The 21,986-nt window shown below is 41.0% G+C and overlaps 1 protein-coding gene across 8 annotated transcripts in view; it reads left to right on the plus strand.

The window, feature by feature from the left end:
- Window positions 1-21,986, plus strand: part of DCLK1 (doublecortin like kinase 1) — a 487,270-nt gene that overhangs the window by 257,793 nt on the left and 207,491 nt on the right. For 6 of the 8 annotated variants that reach the window (XR_013224066.1, XM_077298215.1, XM_077298213.1 and 3 more), the window contains exon 6: window positions 9,489-9,583. Coding sequence is in view for 7 of the 8 variants with exons in the window: in XM_077298215.1 (XP_077154330.1) it covers window positions 9,489-9,583 (95 nt within the window). In the remaining variant the exon portion in view is untranslated. Of the gene's footprint in view, window positions 1-4,074; window positions 4,262-9,488; window positions 9,584-21,986 lie in introns of those variants that run through there. The other 2 variants (XM_077298219.1, XM_077298217.1) reach the window with 1 other exon arrangement.

The following is a 21,986-nucleotide window of genomic DNA, read 5'->3' on the forward strand; positions in this document are numbered from 1 at the left end:
TAATCAGATATTCCACCATGGCATACATCTCATCATAGACATTGCTGGCGGGTTGCATGGATGACACCAGTGTTTGCACAATGGCAGTGTGACTGCTATGAACATAAGTTACTGTCCTGAGAAAGCCAAGCGGCAGACCAGAAAGAAGACAAGCTGGCTTTAGTGCTGCAAGATACAAAAGGGCCACAACATAGTGTGATACCATGATGGTGTACAGAGAAGGCCTGAGGGAAGCGCTGCTCACATGGGGAAATTGTGCTGGAACCAGGCACAAGCTTTGAAAGGTGCGTGTGATCAATTAATCAAGGAAGGACTGACTGCAGCTTCATCCGCTGAGCTGCAACCCTGGCTCCACAGAGTACACCTTTTTTGTATGTAGGTCACTGCCATTGATCATGTGTGTGATCCAGATCTTGTGATGATTGCGTCATGGCCATTTGCTATTTATATGGCTGTATAAGTTTTGGTGGGTGTATATACCTGAGGAAGAAATAATATTGATTTCGAAGCACGTTGTATAGAACAAAGCATAGTCCCAATTTTACCAGCCGGCATCCAGTTCCTCAGGGCTTACGCAATCCACCTTCTTTATTATTTGTGGAACATTTTTCAGTATCACTGGTATTAGTCCCACTAATATGCCCCCAATATACTTGATAAGACAGACCCTTTATTTTTCTTATATGCAAACAGCTGTCTGTCTTTTGCTCACAAATTGTGGGGCAGTGCTTACAAATTATCTCTCCTCCTAAAGGAAGAAAACTGTCTCTTTAGTACCACGTAAAGGTTCCAATAAAGTCAATGTCAAACCCTTTGAAAAACCTTTGATTTTCACCAAGTCAGAGATACCAGTATATTATTTTCACAGAGAGCATTTTCTGGTTTGTAGGACTCCCTACACCAGATTTACCTAAGGGTACCGTTACACAAAACGATTTACCAACGATCACGACCAGCGATACGACCTGGCCGTGATCGTTGGTAAGTCATTGTGTGCTCACTGGGGAGCTGTCACACAGACAGCTCTCCAGCGACCAACGATGCCGAAGTCCCCGGGTAACCAGGGTAAACATCGGGTTACTAAGCGCAAACGTAAAATAAAAAAAACACATACTCACATTCCGGTGCCCGGCGTCCGCTTCCCTGCACTCCTCCTGCATCCTGTGTAAGCGCTGGCCAAAGCAGAGCGGTGACGTCACCGCTGTGCTCTGCTTTCACTTTACGACCGGCGCTCACAGTCAGTGCAGGGAAGCAGACGGCCAGGGACCTGACGGACACCGGAATGTAAGTATGTACTGTTTTTTTTTTTTTACATTTACGATGGTAACCAGGGTAAACATCGGGTTACTAAGCGCGGCCCTGCACTTAGTAACCCGATGTTTACCCTGGTTACAAGCGAACGCATCGCTGGATCGGTGTCACACACACCGATCCAGCGATGACAGCGGGAGATCCAGCGACGAAATAAAGTTTCAAACGATCTGCTACGACGTACGATTCTCAACGGGGTCCCTGATCGCCGCTGCGTGTCAGACACAGCGATATCGTATGGATATCGCTGGAACGTCACGGATCGTACCGTCGTAGCGATCAAAGTGCCAATGTGAGACGGTACCCTAAGTCATGTGGCAAGGCTTGTTAAAGGGTCAATATTGACTTTTCGGATTGCTACTTTCAATAGGTGGCTCTAGAGTTCACCTCTTCTTCCTCTCTAAAGAGGCAATTGTATTAACAAAAGGTAACTGCTAACATATGTCAAAACGGTTTCACATATCAAAGGTGTCCATGACCTTAATCCCTTAACGACTGCCGACACGCCTTTTTACGACTGCAGTTACGTTACTTATTCCTCAGCACCACTTTTTAACGATGCTGAGAAATAAGGGTATAGTGCCACCAGTGTCAGAAAATCTCTGGGGTCTCGGCAAAGACCCTGGAAAACATGATCAGGGCCGGTTTTTATGGTCCCCAGTCACGTGATCGCCGTTCTTCACTGAAAGAAAAAGTCAGATTAAAAATTAATTTCACTCTTCTTTGATATGATCTAGCATATCAGAGAAGAGAAAAATGGTGTCCCCCGAAACCCTCAGTACCTCCGCCATCCCCGAAACCTCCTGATCTGTCTCCTGGCCCTCTGCGTCCTCTTCCTAGAAAAGAATGGTGGGCGCATGCGCAGTGTGCCCGCCGAGATCTGCCAGCTGGTACCCAGCAACAATAAGGAATTTTTCCTATTGGTTCCTTTTGATCACTGTAATAGACCATATCACAGTGATGAAAATAAAAATAGTCAATCAAATCCACCTTTGTCACCCCCTTAGTGAGCTAAAAATTATAAAATAAAAAAATTGTAATTTTTTCTGTTCTTTGCAGTTAGGGTTGTGGTTAGAGCTGTGGTTAGGGTTGTGTTAGGGTTGGGGTTAGGGTCATGTTAGGGTTAGGTTTAGGATTGTGTTAGGGTTGGAGTTAGAAATGTTTTTTTTCCAAAGTAAAAAAAAAGATGGCTATGTGATGGCTAGTTTTTACCGCAAGTTCTCACTACTCGAGTTTGCATCGGGTGGTTGAGTATGTGCGGAGTATCACGGATCTTCAAGAACTCGAGCATGTCTATCGAGCACCTGCGATATTTGGTGCATACCCGAGCACCCGATGCAAACTGGAGTAGTGAGCACTAGTGACGACATATTCAACATGACAACCTAATGTTATCAAATTCTGTGTTTCTGGGTCATACCTGTGGGTTAAAAATGCTCACTGTAACCCTGGATAAAATCGTTGAGGGGTGTGGTTTCCAAAATGGTGTCATTTGTGGGGGTTTCCACTTTAGGGGCTCTCCAAATGTGACATTGTGTCCGCTGTTGATTCCAGTCAAAAAGTCAAATGGTGCTCCTTCCCTTACAAGTCCTGCTTTGCGCCCAAACAGTGCATTTCACATATGGGGTATCGGTGTACTCAGATGAAATTGCACAACAAATTTTGTGGTCCATTTTCTCCTGTTACCCTTGTGAAAATATAAAAGTTTGGGTCGAAAGTAATTTTTTTGTGAAAAAAAAGTTGAATGTTAATTTTTTCTTTCAACATTGCTTCAGTTCTTGTGAAGCAAGTGAAGGGTTAATAAACGTCTTGAATGTGGTTTTGTACACCTTGAGGGGTGCAGATTTTTTTAATGGTGTCACTTTTGGGTACCTTCTGTCATAGTCACTTCAAATGTGAGGTGGTCCCTAGAAAAATGGTTTTGTAAATTTTGTTGGAAAAATGAGAAATCGCTTGTCAACTCTTAGCCCTTATAATGTGCTAACAAAAAATATATTTCCAGAATTGTGATGATGTAAAGTATACATGCGGGAAATGTTATTTATTAACTATTTTGTGTGACATAACTCTGATTTAAGGGCACATAAATTAAAAGTTTGAAAATTCCAAAATTTTCAAAATTTTTGCCAAATTTCCGTTTTTTTTTCATAAATAAATGCAGTAGTATTATATGAAGTATAATATGTCCCGAAAAAACATTCTCAGAACCCATTGGGGCTCACAATCTAGATTCCCTATCAGTATGTCTTTGTATTGTGGGAGGAAAGAGGAGAAACATGAGGAAACCCACACAAACACGGGGAGATCATACAAACTCCTTGCAGAGGTTGTCCTTGGAGGAATATGAACCCAGGACCCCAGAGCTACAAAGCAATAGTGCTAACCACTGAGCCACCGTGCTGGCCACATTCTTCTAGAAACCTTACAGTAATGAGGACAGCTCTCCCACTTAATTTCTGTTTCAATAATCATCATTGGATATTAAAAGTTATTGTCTTTCCAATTTGAAGATGAGTCAATTGATATTTTACCCTTGTTGAAGAGCTTTAATGATTCACACCAAAGCTTATTAAATTAGCAGCCTTTGGGTGTAATGGCAAGAGATGGCTAGTGACAGTGATGGGAAGGGAGGGGGGCAGTCCTTCCACTGGTTTCGCGGCAATGTTCGGATACCTTTGATGTAGCCCTAACTCTGCACCTGCACCTCCCTCTGCTGCTCGGAAGACGTCAGGCTTACGCATTAAAAGCGCCTGCTCCTGCATCTCAGTGTATGAGCAGCACAGCAGCCTCCCATCAGCTCCTCGCTGCCTCCCGACCGCGCTGCCAAAGCCTCAGCAACCACACACCAGCATTGGCTTCACAGTTATTCATTCACGTCCTGTTCGGTTTGTTTTTTTATATACAACCTGTCTTATCACATAAGCCTTACTCATGTTAGAGCTTCTAGAAGGTAAGTTCACCGCTCATTTCCTAAACATTCACAACGTTAGATAAATTTTTGAAACCTTTACAGCTGCATTATTATTTCAGCTATGTTATGGTAATGATAGTGAATAGTATAATTATTATTATTATTATTATTATTATTATTATTATGTGTTAATGTAAATATTTCTAGCCCCGAGCCCGGTATAATAAGGTATATTGTGCAGTCACCTTAGTTACAATGTACAATGTAAGCAGCCAGTAATTATAGTTATAGCAGGGGAACTGTTAGATACCATTTAGCTATAAAAGCATTGCATGAAGTCATTAGATTGTGCTTCATAGTTATGTTACATTTTTATGTTATAGAAGATAATGGAGAATAAATAGCATTATATAAATAATGCAATAACATTTCTAGGATATATATTTGTATATTACTATTATTATTATTACTATTATTATTAATAATAATATTGATATATTTGTATATATTAGTATTGTATGTATGTATATATATATATATATATATATATACATATATATATATGTGTACATATACAGTGGGGCAAAAAAGTATTTAGTCAGTCAGCAATAGTGCAAGTTCCACCACTTAAAAAGATGAGAGGCGTCTGTAATTTACATCATAGTTAGACCTCAACTATGGGAGACAAACTGAGAAAAAAAAATCCAGAAAATCACATTGTCTGTTTTTTTTATCATTTTATTTGCATATTATGGTGGAAAATAAGTATTTGGTCAGAAACAAAATTTCATCTCAATACTTTGTAATATATCCTTTGTTGGCAATGACAGAGGTCAAACGTTTTCTGTAAGTCTTCACAAGGTTGCCACACACTGTTGTTGGTATGTTGGCCCATTCCTCCATGCAGATCTCCTCTAGAGCAGTGATGTTTTTGGCTTTTCGCTTGGCAACACGGACTTTCAACTCCCTCCAAAGGTTTTCTATAGGGTTGAGATCTGGAGACTGGCTAGGCCACTCCAGGACCTTGAAATGCTTCTTACGAAGCCACTCCTTCATTGCCCTGGCGGTGTGCTTTGGATCATTGTCATGTTGAAAGACCCAGCCACGTTTCATCTTCAATGCCCTTGCTGATGGAAGGAGGTTTGCACTCAAAATCTCACGATACATGGCTCCATTCATTCTTTCATGTACCCGGATCAGTCGTCCTGGCCCCTTTGCAGAGAAACAGCCCCAAAGCATGATGTTTCCACCACCATGCTTTACAGTAGGTATGGTGTTTGATGGATGCAACTCAGTATTCTTTTTCCTCCAAACACGACAAGTTGTGTTTCTACCAAACAGTTCCAGTTTGGTTTCATCAGACCATAGGACATTCTCCCAAAACTCCTCTGGTTCATCCAAATACTCTCTAGCAAACTTCAGACAGGCCCGGACATGTACTGGCTTAAGCAGTGGGACACGTCTGGCACTGCAGGATCTGAGTCCATGGTGGCGTAGTGTGCTACTTATGGTAGGCCTTGTTACATTGGTCCCAGCTCTCTGCAGTTCATTCACTAGGTCCCCCGCGTGGTTCTGGGATTTTTGCTCACCGTTCTTGTGATCATTCTGACCCCATGGGGTGGGATTTTGCGTGGAGCCCCAGATCGAGGGAGATTATCAGTGGTCTTGTATGTCTTCCATTTTCTAATTATTGCTCCCACTGTTGATTTCTTCACTCCAAGCTGGTTGGCTATTGCAGATTCAGTCTTCCCAGCCTGGTGCAGGGCTACAATTTTGTTTCTGGTGTCCTTTGACAGCTCTTTGGTCTTCACCATAGTGGAGTTTGGAGTCAGACTGTTTGAGGGTGTGCACAGGTGTCTTTTTATACTGATAACAAGTTTAAACAGGTGCCATTACTACAGGTAATGAGTGGAGGAAAGAGGAGACTCTTAACCCCTTCACCCCCGGAGCTTTTTCCGTTTTTCCATTTTCGTTTTTCGCTACCCTCCTTCCCAGAGCCATAACTTTTTTATTTTTCCGTCAATTTGGCCATGTGAGGGCTTATTTTTTGCGGGACGAGTTGTACTTTTGAACGACATCATTGGTTTTAGCATGTCGTGTACTAGAAAACGGGAAAAAAATTCCAAGTGCAGTGAAATTGCAAAAAAAGTGCAATCCCACACTTGTTTTTTGCTTGCCTATTTTGCTAGGTTCACTAAATGCTAAAACTGACCTGCCATTATGATTCTCCAGGTCACTACGAGTTTATAGACACCTAACATGACTAGGTTATTTTTCACCTAAGTGGTGAAAAAAAATTCCAAACTTTGCAAAAAACAAAACAAAACAAAATTGCGCCATTTTCCGATACTCGTAGCGTCTCCATTTTTCGTGATCTGGGGTCAGGTGAGGGCTTATTTTTTGCGTGCCGAGCTGGCGTTTTTAATGATAGCATTTTGGTGTAGATACGTTCTTTTGATCGCCCGTTATTGCATTTTAATGCAATGTCGTGGCGACCAAAAAAACGTAAATCTGGCGTTTCGAATTTTTTTCTCATTACGCCATTTAGCGATCAGGTTAATGCTTTTTTTTAATTGATAGATCGGGCGATTCTGAACGCGGCGATACCAAATATGTGTAGGTTGGGTTTTTTTTTTATTGATTTATTTTGATTGGGGCGAAAGGGGGGTGATTTAAACTTTTATATTTTTTTTATTTTTTTCACATTTTTAAAAACTTTTTTTTTTTACTTTTGCCATGCTTCTATAGCCTCCATGGGAGGCTAGAAGCAGGCACAGCCCGATCGGCTCTGCTATGCAGCAGTGATCATAAGATCGCTGCTACACAGCAGATTTGCAGGTGTGCTGTGAGCGCCGACCACAGGGGGGCGCTCACAGCCACCGGCAATCAGAAACCATAGAGGTCTCAAGGACCTCTATGGTTACCTTCCTGACACATCGCCGACCCCCGATCATGTGACGGGGGTCGGCGATGCGCTCATATCCGGCCGCACGGCCGGATGCGGTAGTTAAATGCCGCTGTCTGAGTTTGACAGCGGCATTTAACTAGTTAATAGCGGCGGGTGATCGCGATTTCACCCGCCGCTATTGCGCGCACATGTCAGCTGTAAAAAACAGCTGACATGTCGCGACTTTGATGTGCGCTCACCGCCGGAGCGCACATCAAAGCGGGGGTCCCGACATGTGACGTACTATACCGTCACATGTCGGGAAGGGGTTAAAGAAGAAGTTACAGGTCTGTGAGAGCCAGAAATCTTGATTGTTTGTTTCTGACCAAATACTTATTTTCCACCATAATATGCAAATAAAATGATAAAAAAACAGACAATGTGATTTTCTGGATTTTTTTTTCTCAGTTTGTCTCCCATAGTTGAGGTCTACCTATGATGTAAATTACAGACGCCTCTCATCTTTTTAAGTGGTGGAACTTGCACTATTGCTGACTGACTAAATACTTTTTTGCCCCACTGTATATATATATAAAATATCTAGCTATAGATTATATTTGTATATTATTATTATTAATAATTATATATTTGTATATAAATTAGTATTGTATGAGTATTTATATATATATATATATATATATATATATATAGCTATTGATTAAATGTGTTTATCATTATTATATTATTATTAATATTTATATATTTGTATATAAATTAGTATTATATGTATATATCTTTATATATATATAATATACACTCACTGGCCACTTTATTAGGTACACCATGCTAGTAACGGGTTGGACCCCCTTTTGCCTTCAGAACTGCCTCAATTCTTCGTGGCATAGATTCAACAAGGTGCTGGAAGCATTCCTCAGAGATTTTGGTCCATATTGACATGATGGCATCACACAGTTGCCGCAGATTTGTCGGCTGCACATCCCAAAGATGCTCCATACAAGGCAGGATGGATCCATGCTTTCATGTTGTTTACGCCAAATTCTGACCCTACCATCCGAATGTCGCAGCAGAAATCGAGACTCATCAGACCAAGCAACGTTTTTCCAATCTTCTACTGTCCAATTTCGATGAGCTTGTACAAATTGTAGCCTCAGTTTCCTGTTCTTAGCTGAAAGGAGTGGTACCCGGTGTGGTCTTCTGCTGCTGTAGCCCATCTGCCTCAAAGTTCGACGCACTGTGCGTTCAGAGATGCTCTTAGGCCTACCTTGGTTGTAACGGGTGGCGATTTGAGTCACTGTTGCCTTTCTATCAGCTCGAACCAGTCTGCCCATTCTCCTCTGACCTCTGGCATCAACAAGGCATTTCCGCCCACAGAACTGCCGCTCACTGGATTTTTTTTCTTTTTCGGACCATTCTCTGTAAACCCTAGAGATGGTTGTGCGTGAAAATCCCAGTAGATCAGCAGTTTCTGAAATACTCAGACCAGCCCTTCTGGCACCAACAACCATGCCACGTTCAAAGGCACTCAAATCACCTTTCTTCCCCATACTGATGCTCGGTTTGAACTGCAGGAGATTGTCTTGACCATGTCTACATGCCTAAATGCACTGAGTTGCCGCCATGTGATTGGCTGATTAGAAATTAAGTGTTAACAAGAAGTTGGACAGGTGTACCTAATAAAGTGGCCGGTGAGTGTATAGCTATAGATTATATTTGTATATTATTATGTATATATTTGTATATAAATTAGTATTGTATATATATATATATATATATATATATATATATATATATATATATATATATATATATATATATATATATCTAGCTATAGATTATATTTGTATATTGTGAATGCAAAACTGCCACATTAATTAAGAAATGTAAAACTTTAATGCACTGTCAGTGTAACTATTAATGTGATTATACAGAGAGGGAATAAGTTGCTTCTTTTATTAATATTTTAGTTCTATAATACTTTGCACAGTGACTGTGATCCTCTTGCTTCATCACAATTCTTTTTTAGAAAGGTTCATGTATTAGTGTATAATATGTAGCATGCAGTTACCGGTTCTGCCGGGTTATGCTGCGCTTCAGCCGGTACCTCCAGGACATAAATCATCCTGCTGCAGGTGTAGGGCCACACTGGCTGTGTGTGGATTGGTATTCTCGCCGTTTTACTGCTGCCGTGCAGACTGCAGTGAGCCTCATGAATGAAGCGAAGCACAAATGGCTGTTTCTTATAGGGAAAGCGCAGACAAATGACAGTGATACATTACAGGCTGATTCAGTGCAAACAAGGTCACGTGGAGATGAAGATCATTTTTTAATTAACTTGCTCTCCTTGTTTTATTCTCCCAGTCAATGGTACCCCAGGGAGCCAGCTTTCCACTCCTCGCTCGGGGAAGTCACCAAGCCCATCACCGACCAGCCCAGGAAGTCTGCGGAGACAGAGGGTACAGTTTTCATCTCTTATCTTTTGTTATTGCTGGCAGAATATTCCATGCACTTATACATCGCTTCCTGTTGTCAATGTCACCTGTCAATCCGAAATGTGCTCTGCCAGAATGAATTGTGTGTGCGGATATATATAATATATATATTATACGTTAGGGACATGCTAATGCTCTCTCAAGACTACATTTCTTAAATGGAACCAGGTTTTCCCCATAAATAAGTATGGCCACCACCATTAAGGCCTCTCTTACATCATGGTAGAATGCTGTGAAAAAAAGTCCCCGATCCCCTGTGCAGATTCCAAACTAAGACCTCTTCTTATAGCCACAGACAGGGCGGTCCGGTCCTATGGGTGTCTCTAGTCTTGCTTCGGCGCATCCTCTGTCCCTGCAATCACCATTTTCCTGCCCTTCGTCGTGTGGATGATGTGTCCTATGTCACCCACACAGTGTCCCCCCATCGCGCTCCTGCGCACGCGCACTTCTCTCTGCGATGTTCAGAGTACTGTAGTGTACATGCAAGGGGAAAGGCCAAAGAGGGCTGATAACCCGGAAATAAAGCCGGTGCATGCGCACTACAGTACTTTGCTATGCCCTCGGCAGGTAAGAGTGAAGTGCGCTTGCGCAGGAACGCGATTGGGGGACACTGTGTGGGTGACATAGGACACGCCATCCACATGAAGCAGGGCAGGAAAATGGTGATTTCAGGGTTACATAAGCCGCCGAAGCAAGACTAGAGACGTCCAGCTGAACGGACTGCACCAAATGGGGGTATAATGAAAGGTCTTTTTTGGGATTGGAGACTTTTTTACAGCATTCTGGTAGGCTGTAAGAGAGGCCTAAAGGTGGTGGCCGTACTTTATATGGGGAAAACCTGGTAACACAGTCCCTTTAATAACTTGGGTTATACATGTACTGCTTACTATCTATAGATGGTCTTTTAGAGAGTAAAAACATACAAATCCATCATTCACATTCTCTATGAAGGTCCCTTAGCCCTCATCCAAAAAGATCAAGGATTCCCTTTATAACATTTCCATGTTTACCTATCAGTTTCTCGCCCTTGCTAAGGTCTTGGGACAAGACTCGGTTTGGTCTTACTGTCTTGTTCTTTTGAACTTCATGGTTTTGAATAGCTATGTGACTTGCAATGAAAATTGGATTACTCGGTGTCCTTAAAGGGCAAATCCATAATCCACAGAGATTAGTCTTCTGATATTTTATATTTTCTGTGATGATTTTGTAAAGTCTGTGCTCCTGGAATCATCAGTTATTTCTTTAAGAAGCAATTCTAGCTTCTTGAGACTCAAGCCATTTTGTTCTTAAAAATTGGTAGTCGTTGGAAATGGCAGACTTTACTAATGTGATCTTTTGACATGTGCAGTATGTGACACATATTAGAAGGTCATGTTTATGGATGTCCGATGGATTTTTGGGCATACTATATATTGATGACCGGTGTGGTACCAACACCCAACACTCCCACCCGCGGCCAGATGTCAGCAGTGAATGTAGCGGAATAGCACAGCTCCATCTACTGTTTAGTGGCTAGACGTTTTTTTGTTAATGCTACAATTAATCTCTGCATCTATCTATCTATTCTCTGTAGACTCCTTAGTTCTCATTACTTAGGTAAAGTATCATCCCTACAAAGCTCTGCGCCTGTGACCCAATCATTATTATATATTTTGCTCATTGTCGTGATGAGGCCATATGTTAGTACTATGGCGGCTTTTTATTAGGGTTTCTATAAGGGTTTTAATTCTATTTTCTCCACACAAAAGTGAAAAGAACATTTATTTACTCTATTATTCTGGGCAGAAGACTTATGCAGAATAGAAGATGTTTGACTATGGTACAGTTCTGAATTTCGCTATGGTCCCCTATATAAATGGCACATGTGAAGCAAAATTGGTGAATCTGCAAAAATATATAGAATGGTATAGGTGTGAACCAGGGATTGAATTTACAAGAAGAAATATAATTGTTTCTAAAGATAGTATTATTATTTTATTAGTGTTATTCATTTCTAAAGATAATTTAAAATTATATAACTCAGTTGTATGTTGGTACAGATAAAGTGAAAAAGCTGCACACAAAATTTCCAAAAATCTTCTACATTTCACATTTGATAAAACAGCGTACAGACAGACACATAATGTGGCGTAAGAAAACCTACAGATTTCAGAATTTATTGGGTCTTACTAGTTCTCGTGTATTTCACATTCGATAAAACGGCATACAGACAGACACTGAAAGTTCTTGCTCCTGGTATACCATAAGTAAGAAGTAGTAAAGTTCTAAATGCGTAGGTTTTCCTACCTCACTTTCAGTGTCTGTCTGACCACCGATTACTTCACATGTTGCCATGTATGATGACATCATGTAGTATGAGTAGTGTCGGACTGGGGTGCTAACGGCAATCTAATAACATTGACTCTGGGGGTCACTGTTCAGCTACATGCAAGTATTACATTACCCTTATTCACAACTGCTGATCATATAGGAGAGTGGGGTCCCACTCCTGCACAGGGGTCTAGCTGAGGACTCACCTTTTCTCCTATGGTCCAGTCCAAGCCTGGGTATGAGAATAATGGGCGGTACAACAATAAAATATTTTATTTGTACTGTTAATATCTCCAGTTATTGTGCCATTGTGATTGTATGTATGTCTGACGCACAGGGGAACATCTAGTGCTAAATAAAAGGAAACACTCTTTCTGACTCTCTTTCAATTTTTTTGCCCCTGGCTTTTACTGACCCACTGGGCGGACATCACAGTTTTGTTTGAAGTCATCACTAGTGTACTCTAAATAGAAATGTAATGGAGGTAACCTAGTTTCCCAAAGATATGAATATTATGTTTTCCTGCCTTGAGCAAAAACAGTAAAAGTCTGATCTTAACTAAACCGTAATTACTTTTATGTGAAATGGCGACAACAAGCTAGTATCTCACAAGTGTGATGTATTCTTGGTTGGCCTAAGGAGAATGGAGCTGACTGGTGTGGCTCATACTCGTGCCAAAATAGCCTAGACCCGTGCCTAGACTTCTGAAGAGTATTTTGACAGATTGGTGTTGACTGCCCTGAATCTTAGTTATATACATTGTCACAAAGACTGCTCATTCCCTGAGTCTTGACATTCGTGACTCGAATGTGACGGTGAATGGAACCTCACTTCTCACACTCACTTGTCCGCTCACCCAGTAGTGGTATTTGAATTTTTAACAGGTTCCTTGTTGTTTTTTTAAGAAGCCATGCCCATTTTAAAGCCACATCCATTTTCACAAACACACGTTCCTCAACCACAAAATAAAAGTAACAGGAGCTAAAAGTAAAAGCCCTTACCCCTCCTTGCCCTGCATGTACCTTCATGTACCCTCTCATTACCTCCTGTCCAATGCATGTTGTCCCAGTCACTGTCAGTCACTCCTTAATAGGGTGAATGGTATTAAAGGATATGCTACAAGTTTTTAAAATTAGTACTAAAGGAACCTTGCTCAAATTGGAAAAGACAAGTACCCATCCTTCTGTCACCTCAACGGTCTCTGGCACCTGATCTCAGGACTCAGCAGCCACAGGCCAAATATATGCAAAATACCGCCACACCATGACCAGACCAGATATTACCACCACATAGTTACCGAACAATACCACATACAAGTGATAAATACCGCCACACTGACCAGACCACATATTAGTACTACATAGTAACTGAATAATACCACAAGGAAAAAATACACCACACCATGAGCAGACCACATAGTGACCGAATGATACCACATACAAGTGAGAAATACCACCACACCATGACCAGACCGGACCACATATTACCACCACATAGTGACGGAATACTACAATATTGACCATTAATATTGATCAACAAAAAACACATTATTAATAATCATAATATTACTATCAGTGCCATTATACACAGGAGCTCTGTATATAGTATTTATTGCACAGGCAATACAGGGATCACCAGTGACATTATACACAGGATTTTTGTATATAGTGTCAGTGTACAGATAATTAAGGGATCAACAGTGACATTATACACAGGAGCTCCGTATATAGTGTACAGGTAATGCTGGAATCACAGGAGCTCTGTATATAATGTCAGTTCACAGGTAATATAGTAATCACCAGTGACATTTTACACAGGAGCTCTTCATATAGTGTCATTGTACAGCTAATAGAGTGATCAAGTGACATTATACACAGGAGTACTGTATATAGTGTCAGTGTACAGGTAATACAGTGATCACCAGTAAAATTATACTCAGGAGCTCTGTACATAGTCTATAGTGTACAGGTAATACAGTGATCAACAGTGACATTATACAGAGGAGCTATGTATATAGTGTCAGTGTACAGATGATACAGTGATCACCAGTAAAATTATATTCAGGGGCTCTGTACATAGTCTGTAGTGTACAGGTAATACAGTGATCAACAGTGACATTATACACAGGAGCTATGTATATAGTGTCAGTGTACAGATAATACAGTGATCACCAGTGATATTATACACAGGAGTTCTGTGTATAATGTCAGTGTATAGATAATATAGTAATCACTGGTGATATTACACACAGAAGTTCTGTGTATAGTGTCAGTGTATAGATAATATAGTGATCACTGGTGATATTATACACAGGAGCTCTGTATATAGTGTCAGTGTACAGATAATACAGTGATCACCAGTGATATTATACACAGGAGTTCTGTGTATAATGTCAGTGTATAGATAATATAGTAATCACTGGTGATATTACACACAGAAGTTCTGTGTATAGTGTCAGTGTATAGATAATATAGTGATCACTGGTGATATTATACACAGGAGCTCTGTATATAGTGTCAGTGTATAGATAATACAGTGATCACCTATGATATTATGCACAGGAGTTGTGTATACAGTCAGTGTATAGATAATATAGTGATCACTGGTTGTATTATACACAGGAGCTCTGTATATAGTGTCAGTATATAGATAATACAGTGATCACCGTGATATTGTACACTGGAGCTCTGTATGTAGTGTCATGTACCCTTCTTGCATTCTGGCATACACTGGGTAGTACAACCAGGCTATTCTTTCCCTCATTGAAGTTGTGGGTACATTTAGAGCAGCAAGTAAGAAACATACAATTTTAGATTTAAATTATGAAAAAAGCTACAGTGCATAAAAAAGTTCAAAAAAGATAAAATAACAAAAAGACATACACTCAAGGAAAAAAAGTATAAAATAAAAAAATGATAAAATACAGAAATGTCTTCCAGATGGAATCTTTGAAACCTTCTGGCAGAGGAGTCACCACAGAATTTTGTGCAGATCTACAATTCACGTTCATGTTTTTGAGTATATTTTTACCATCCTAGACACACTAAACAGGACTATGATATATCCATAATTTGGGTTGATATTACATTTCTGTGGTTCCCAAAGTCTACAAACCATGGTGATTGCAGCCACAGAAGCAGTTAGGTTTCCCGAATACAGATATATCCATCCATTGTTTGGACATCACATTTTTAAAGGTATGACAGGGGAAATGTGACATTTCCATTTCTGCCATGCGATGTCCCTGTTATGGAGAAATCCAGTCCGCCTTAGGGGTAATTATCTGCACATTTGATGTAGCACCTATTTGCTAACCAGAGAGTACACAGAAGCAGTTGGGTTTTTCAGAAACTGTCAGCCTCTCTCTAATTAATTTATCTACACACAGAGAAGGATGCTTCAGTGATTATGAATAGCACATACTCAGCATACAGTGCACACTGCACTGAAGAATGCTAAACCTTAGAGGAGTGCTACATAGTTATTATTATTATGTATTATTATAGCACCATTTATTCCATTGCGCTTTACATGTGAGGAGGGGTGTACATAATAGAAGACAAATACAATAATCTTAATCAATACATTTCATGACTGGTACATGAGGAGAGAGGACCCTGCCCGCGAGAGCTCACAATCTGCAAAGTTCACACAATAATTTTTTTTCACAATGTGCCACAGGCATTCTAGTAGCAGCTGTTATTTTATAAGCATAATGGTTATTGTCTGGAACACAGATTACTGGTTACTCTCACAATCAGTGGGCAAAATCTGTTGAACATCAAGTGGTAGACAATGAGGTGAAGACCTCTGGTACAGCAGTCATGTCGGTAGTATCCGCTACAGCCATTGTCCTCCATTTTCTGCCAGGATTCCCAATGCCCATTCTGTTTACTAGGTCTCGTGTGACATCGTTGTTGTGGCATGATGCACTCACGACATCACAGCGGACCTACCAATCATGAGAGACACTGGGAATGCCAGCAGGTGTAAGGAGATTAGCAGGGCTTTTGTCCAGTAGCCACGGACTACCGACATGGCGCTGAACCAAAGTCCCAAGAACCATTTTGTTCAACTCTAGTAAACAATAGAAGAGTTGCAGCTGTTTTATAATCTTTATATAAGGCCAGTAGATTAGGATATGCCCCAAGATAGGTAACAGTTGTACCTCCAAACTCATGTAACACAGCATTTTTGTATTATATACCGGCGCATAAATGAGTTGGTGCCTCTGGGAATGTTTGAAACCAGTAAGCCAACACCTATTTCTAAAATCGATGCATGCTTGTACTATACGCACCGCTCACACTAGTATATCACAGACACTATACCCTTTTTTCCTTTTATCACAGTTTAAGACGATGGTCCATACACCAGGATACCACCTCTTTAAAAGTTGCACTTTCACGGGTTTCAACAGGACACAGTTTAGCTCAACAGTTTCTTTAGTATTTAGTCTTCCTTGACTATAGCAACACTACAGAGGACAACTGCTGGTGCTGATTCTATATTAGTGATACCGTGATGTGGTCACTTGTAGACCTAATTCCTTCTTCTTCCACTTATATCACATGCATTTTCCAAGTTTGAGTCGCTAATAGCCTTTGGTCAGGCCTAGGACAATCATTCCTGTTGTGAATTCCGTTCTCGGACTCCCTCCTGTGGTCATGAATGGTACTTTGGTTAGTTCTGCTCTTGGACTCCCTCTGGTGGCTTTGAGCGGAACTGCTGGTCACTGAGGTTGGCTTTGTCAGCTGCTCTCATTTATTGCTATGTTGGCTTCCCTATTTAACTCCACTCAGATCATTACTTCATGCCAGCTGTCAATGTTTCAGTATTGGTTCAGATCTCTCTTCGACTTCTCTGAGGACCTGTCTACTCCAGCAGAAGCTAAGTCTTTGCTAGTTCATTTGTTGTTACTGCTTCCTGAATATATTTCTTAGTACTGCCAATTTCTAGTCCAGCTTGCTATCATGATATTCCCTTGCTAGCTGGAAGCTCTGGGGTGCAGAGTGGCACCTCCACACCGTGAGTCGGTGTGGGGAGTCTTTTTGCTTACTCTGCGTGGTTTTTTGTAGTCTTTTGTGCTGACCGCATAGTTCTCTTTTCTATCCTCTGACTATTTAGTGAAGTCTGGCCTCCTCTGCTAAAACCTGTTTCATTCCTGTGTTCGTGACTTTCCTCTTAACTCACAGTCAATATATGTGGGGGGCTGCCTTTACCTTTGGGGAATTTCTCTGAGGCAAGGTTAGGCTTCTATTTCTATCTTTAGGGGTAGTTAGCTCTTAGGCTGTGAAGAGGCGTCTAGGGAGAGTTAGGTACGCTCCACGGCTATTTCTAGTGTGTGTGTGATAGGAGTAGGGTTTGCGGTCAGCAGAGTTCCCACTTTCCCAGAGCTTGTTCCGATTACTAGTTTACTCATCAGGTCATTCCGGGTGCTCCTAACCACCAGGTCCATAACACATTCCTATGCCTAAATCTCTTAATTTTAAGTTTGTCCTGACAATACCTAACCACTGGCCTCCTTGCAAATAGTCTCTTAGACTCATCAGCCTCCTAAGCCCTATATTTGATGAGTTCTTTTCCAGGACCCATCTTTCTTTCATTCTCACTGTCCTCTCTCAACAGCCAGACAGCTGCTCCCTTGCTCATACCCCAGTTCCTCCAAGGCCTCTTTCACAGCTGGTCAGTTGCTGTGACTGTTTAGGGCCAGACCTCTCACCAATTTCAAAATCTTTCTGTAGGACTGATCTAAAACAATGCAATGTTTTGTAAATTCTCTTAGCATCCATCTGAAAATGATATTTGTGAGCTGCTGTTCGCCAATCAACAGCTGCCAGGCAATTATGATCACCATAAGTGTTCTCTGCATTTCTGATTGGCTGAAAACAGCTGATGTACCAGGCTTTACTGCTGCCAAATGTTCTTTTCAGTTAGATGCTAGACATTGTTTACTGCCCCATTTCCTTGGGAGCTGTACAGTAGTAGCGTGTCGCCCCCACTAGATTAACTTGTCATAGAATGTTAGAAGGGACCTCCTGGGTCATCATGTCCAACCACCTTCTAAATGCAGGATTTACTAAACCATTTCAGACACATGTCTGTCCAGTCTCTGAAGACTTCCATTGAAGGAGAACTCACCACCTCTCGTGGCAGCCTGTTCCACTCATTGATCACCCCCACTGTCAAAAAGTTTTCTCTAATATCTAATCTGTATCTTCTCCCTTTCTGTTTCATTCCATTGTTTCTTGTGTTTCCATGTGCAAATGAGAATAAGGATGATCCTTCTATACTTTTATTGTGATCTTCCCGGATCTACGTGGTTCTGTCTCATGACTAAAGCAATATGGCTCTGATTCATCAAGGACAGTGATTTCACGCCAGTGTTGATGAGGGGGCGTTAAACACGTCTGATTCATTAAGAGGCGCCTCTTACTGAATTACAGCAGGTAATGGAAAGGGAAAAGAGGGGATGTCAGCTCACCATGTGTACAAGCACCTTGTCTGGCAATGAATCCTCGCATGGAGCCGCCCTGGTCCGGGGCGTGGGTCACAAATAGAAAAAGGACGTTTTCTCCAACCATGGACTTTATTAATAAAACTTCACGTTGATTGTATTGACATTATAAAAGCAAGGACATGGCATACCACAGATAGCCTGGAGGTAAAACCAACACGTTTCGACAGGTTTTGACCATGACTAACACCTAGCTGTCGAAACGCGACAGTTTAAAGTTCATCACTGGAGAAAACTTCCTTTTTCTCTTATTGAATTAGGAGCGTCCGATGAGCCTCTGACTGGAGTAAGATTTGTAGTGTAAGGAATGTCGCAGCTCATCATGAATTAGATGGGATGTGGCATCAAACCCCCTGCTGCACCCCTATCCCACCTCAGCTACTCCTATCTTGGCGGAGCTGCGAGAAACTGGCGTGGAATTTCCACAAGTCACAGAATTTTTGCAAACATTTTTTGCAGCTATTCAAATCAATTTACTCAAAAATTCTGGGAAAATTGCTTTGATGAATCAGGGCTTTAGGACAAAAAATTATAGGACTCCGTTCATCAAGGCTTTTATGACAGAATTCTGGTGTTAAAAGCGTTAAAAAGTGCTAAATGCAAGGCTGCGCTAGAATCTTGCGACTTATGTTCTCCTTCTGTTTTCACTTAGCTCCGAAAAAGTGAGCAAAACTGGGACAAGATAAGGGCTTGACTAACACCCGCTTATCAAATTCATGACAAGTTTCAGTGTTCCTTACACCACAAGCCTTACACCAGTCCCCGACTGGAGTAAGATTTGTGCCGAGGCACACACCACTTGTCCAACGGTTCTGGTTCATTAAGAGGCATGTGTCTGACTCCAGAACGCCATCTGATAAACACTCCCTTATAAATTGAGGCCATAGACTCCCTTCAACTGCATGTATTTAGCACTTAATTTATTAACATATTTATTAACGATCTGGTAGATGGTTTACACAGTAAAATATCGATATTTGCAGATGATACAAAACTATGTAAAGCAGTCAATACAAGAGAAGATAGTACTCTGCTACAGATGGATCTGGATAAGTTGGAAACTTGGGCCGAGGGGTGTCAGATGCGGTTTAACAAGGATAAATGTAAGGTTATACACATGGGAAAAAGGAATCAACATCATTATTACACACTGAATAAGAAACCACTGGGTAAATCTGACATGGAGAAGGACATGGGGATCCTAGTTAATGATAAACTTACCTGGAGCAGCCAGTGCCAGGCAGACAGGATCATGGGGTGCATCAAAAGAGGTCTGGATACACATGATGAGAACATTATACTGCCTCTGTACAAATCCCTGGTTAGACCGCACATGTAGTACTGTGTTCAGTTTTGGGCACCGGTGCTCAGGAAGGATATAATGGAACTAGAGCGAGTACAAAGGAGGGCAACAAAATTAATAGGGGATGGGGGAACTACAATACCTGGAGACATTAGCAAACAATATTGTATCTTACAGTTATTAGGTTCTTTAGAAGGATGTAGATCTGGGGATTTATTCTGACTGACTGACTGAACTGGATGGACAAATGTCTTTTTTCAGCCTTGCTAACTATGTTACTATAGCGCCATTATGTTCCACAGCGCCTTACAGACATAATCATCATCACTGTCCCTCTTGGGGTTCACAATCTAATTTAAATTTTGGAGTGTGGGAGGAAACCCCCGCAAACACGGGAAGAACATACAAACTCTTTGCACCCAGAACCTCATATGTGGGGGGAAACCCCCGCAAACACGGGAAGAACATACAAACTCTTTGCACCCAGGACCCCATATCTGCAAAGCTACAATGCTAACCACTGAGCTGCAAATCTTAAGCCAAGACACTAACGTCATTAGATGAAAGTGAATTAGTGCGTTTGGAAGGATTGTGCACTTTTACACGTGTTCTGAAACTGTATGAAGAAAGTTACAAATACATGGACATTATAGTATGACACATAAGGCCACTAAATCTGGAGACATTCTGACATTTCTCATCTTTTTCAGAAAACAAAAAAGTTGATAGGAATGAAGACTGACTTATTATTAATTTAATAAAAAGCCAAGGTAGGGTCACACAGAATAAACTGTATAGAAGCTGTGGATATTTTTTCAGAAAAATAAACCCTTTCTGTAAGATTCAGTGAGTGGTATTAGTATCTACTATGCACATATTCCCTGTCACATGGGGTGGAAACAACATAATTACAATGTAGCAGAGGAATTCCGTTCCATTGTTCTTATTATAGAAATTCTACAGTTAATTTTAGTGTGATTACCATTGATAAAGAAGATAGGAGCATAATTCCAGGCAATAATTACCAAAGCACTAGTCGGTTACGTGCAAAAAATCTCTTTTCTACAATTACTGTTTTACATTTGGAAATTTAAGAATAATATATTGATTGATACTTTACTTACGGTAATTCATCTTGTTCCGGGCCTCAGTTAGACTCTAATACATGAAGGTCCCAAGTGAGGAGAATATCAGTTACTAACTTGATAATATGCAAATTGCCTCTTCAGAGAGGAAGAAGGCTTGAACTACAGTATATTGCCATCTTTTGGAAGGAGCATTCCTAAAAGTCAATATTAACCCTTTACCGAGCCAGGATAAAATCCAAACCAGAATCTCAATTTGCAGACACCTGTTTCGGCGTTTTTCCCCTCATCAGTGGAAAGTATGAGATCTGATTTGGCTGTATGAGATGCCTTTGACAGGATCTAAGGGATAATGTTTTTTATTGTGGAAAGTGCCATGCCTGACATGCCAGTGTAAGGAGGCTTATAAGCCGTGCAATGCTCCTATGGGAAATTAAATGTGCAAATTGCCTCTTGAGTGTGGAAGAGGACAGGAATAAGCCTCCTTACACTAGCATGCCTGGCATGTTATTTTCCACAAGGAAAAATGTTATCCCTTAGATCCCTAACTTGCTAATCGGATATTTGAAAAATAATTTGTTAAACCAGATGACCTCTTGGGAGCCGCACATTAGAGGTACAGTACAGCCAGGATAAGCTTAGATTTTTGGCGTTGCTCCATGTCACATTGTAACCTATTAAATTATTCAGAAAAGGTTCTCGTGGAGATTTAACAAATTCTCCATTGTACCCCATGGGCTCCTTACGCTCTATCTTTTATCATTGGATTCTTAAATTGTTTTTATAAACCAGAATGGGCAATTTGTAGTATCACTGCTGATTTCCCCTTTGTAGCCATTTAATGCAGACGATGAAAAAGCTTGAAGGCAATGTCTGATCTGCCTGTTACAATGTGACCATGACTTGCCTTTTGAACTTTAATCTGTCTGGTAGCGATGAGCGGACCTGTGGAAGTTCATGTTCTGGTACCCTACCAAACTTTAGTCCAAAGTTCGGTTCCGGTACCAGAACTTTGGCCGAACTTGAACCCGAACCCCATTGAAATCTCTTTCCCTTTCTCTCTTTCCCGCTTTCTTTCTCTCTTTCTCCCTCCTCTTTCTTCTGTCTCCTCCAGGACTTCCCCCAGAATTCCGAACATTAAAACAAACTTCC

Source organism: Ranitomeya variabilis, chromosome 3 (assembly GCF_051348905.1).
Source record: "Ranitomeya variabilis isolate aRanVar5 chromosome 3, aRanVar5.hap1, whole genome shotgun sequence".
NCBI lineage: Eukaryota > Metazoa > Chordata > Amphibia > Anura > Dendrobatidae > Ranitomeya > Ranitomeya variabilis.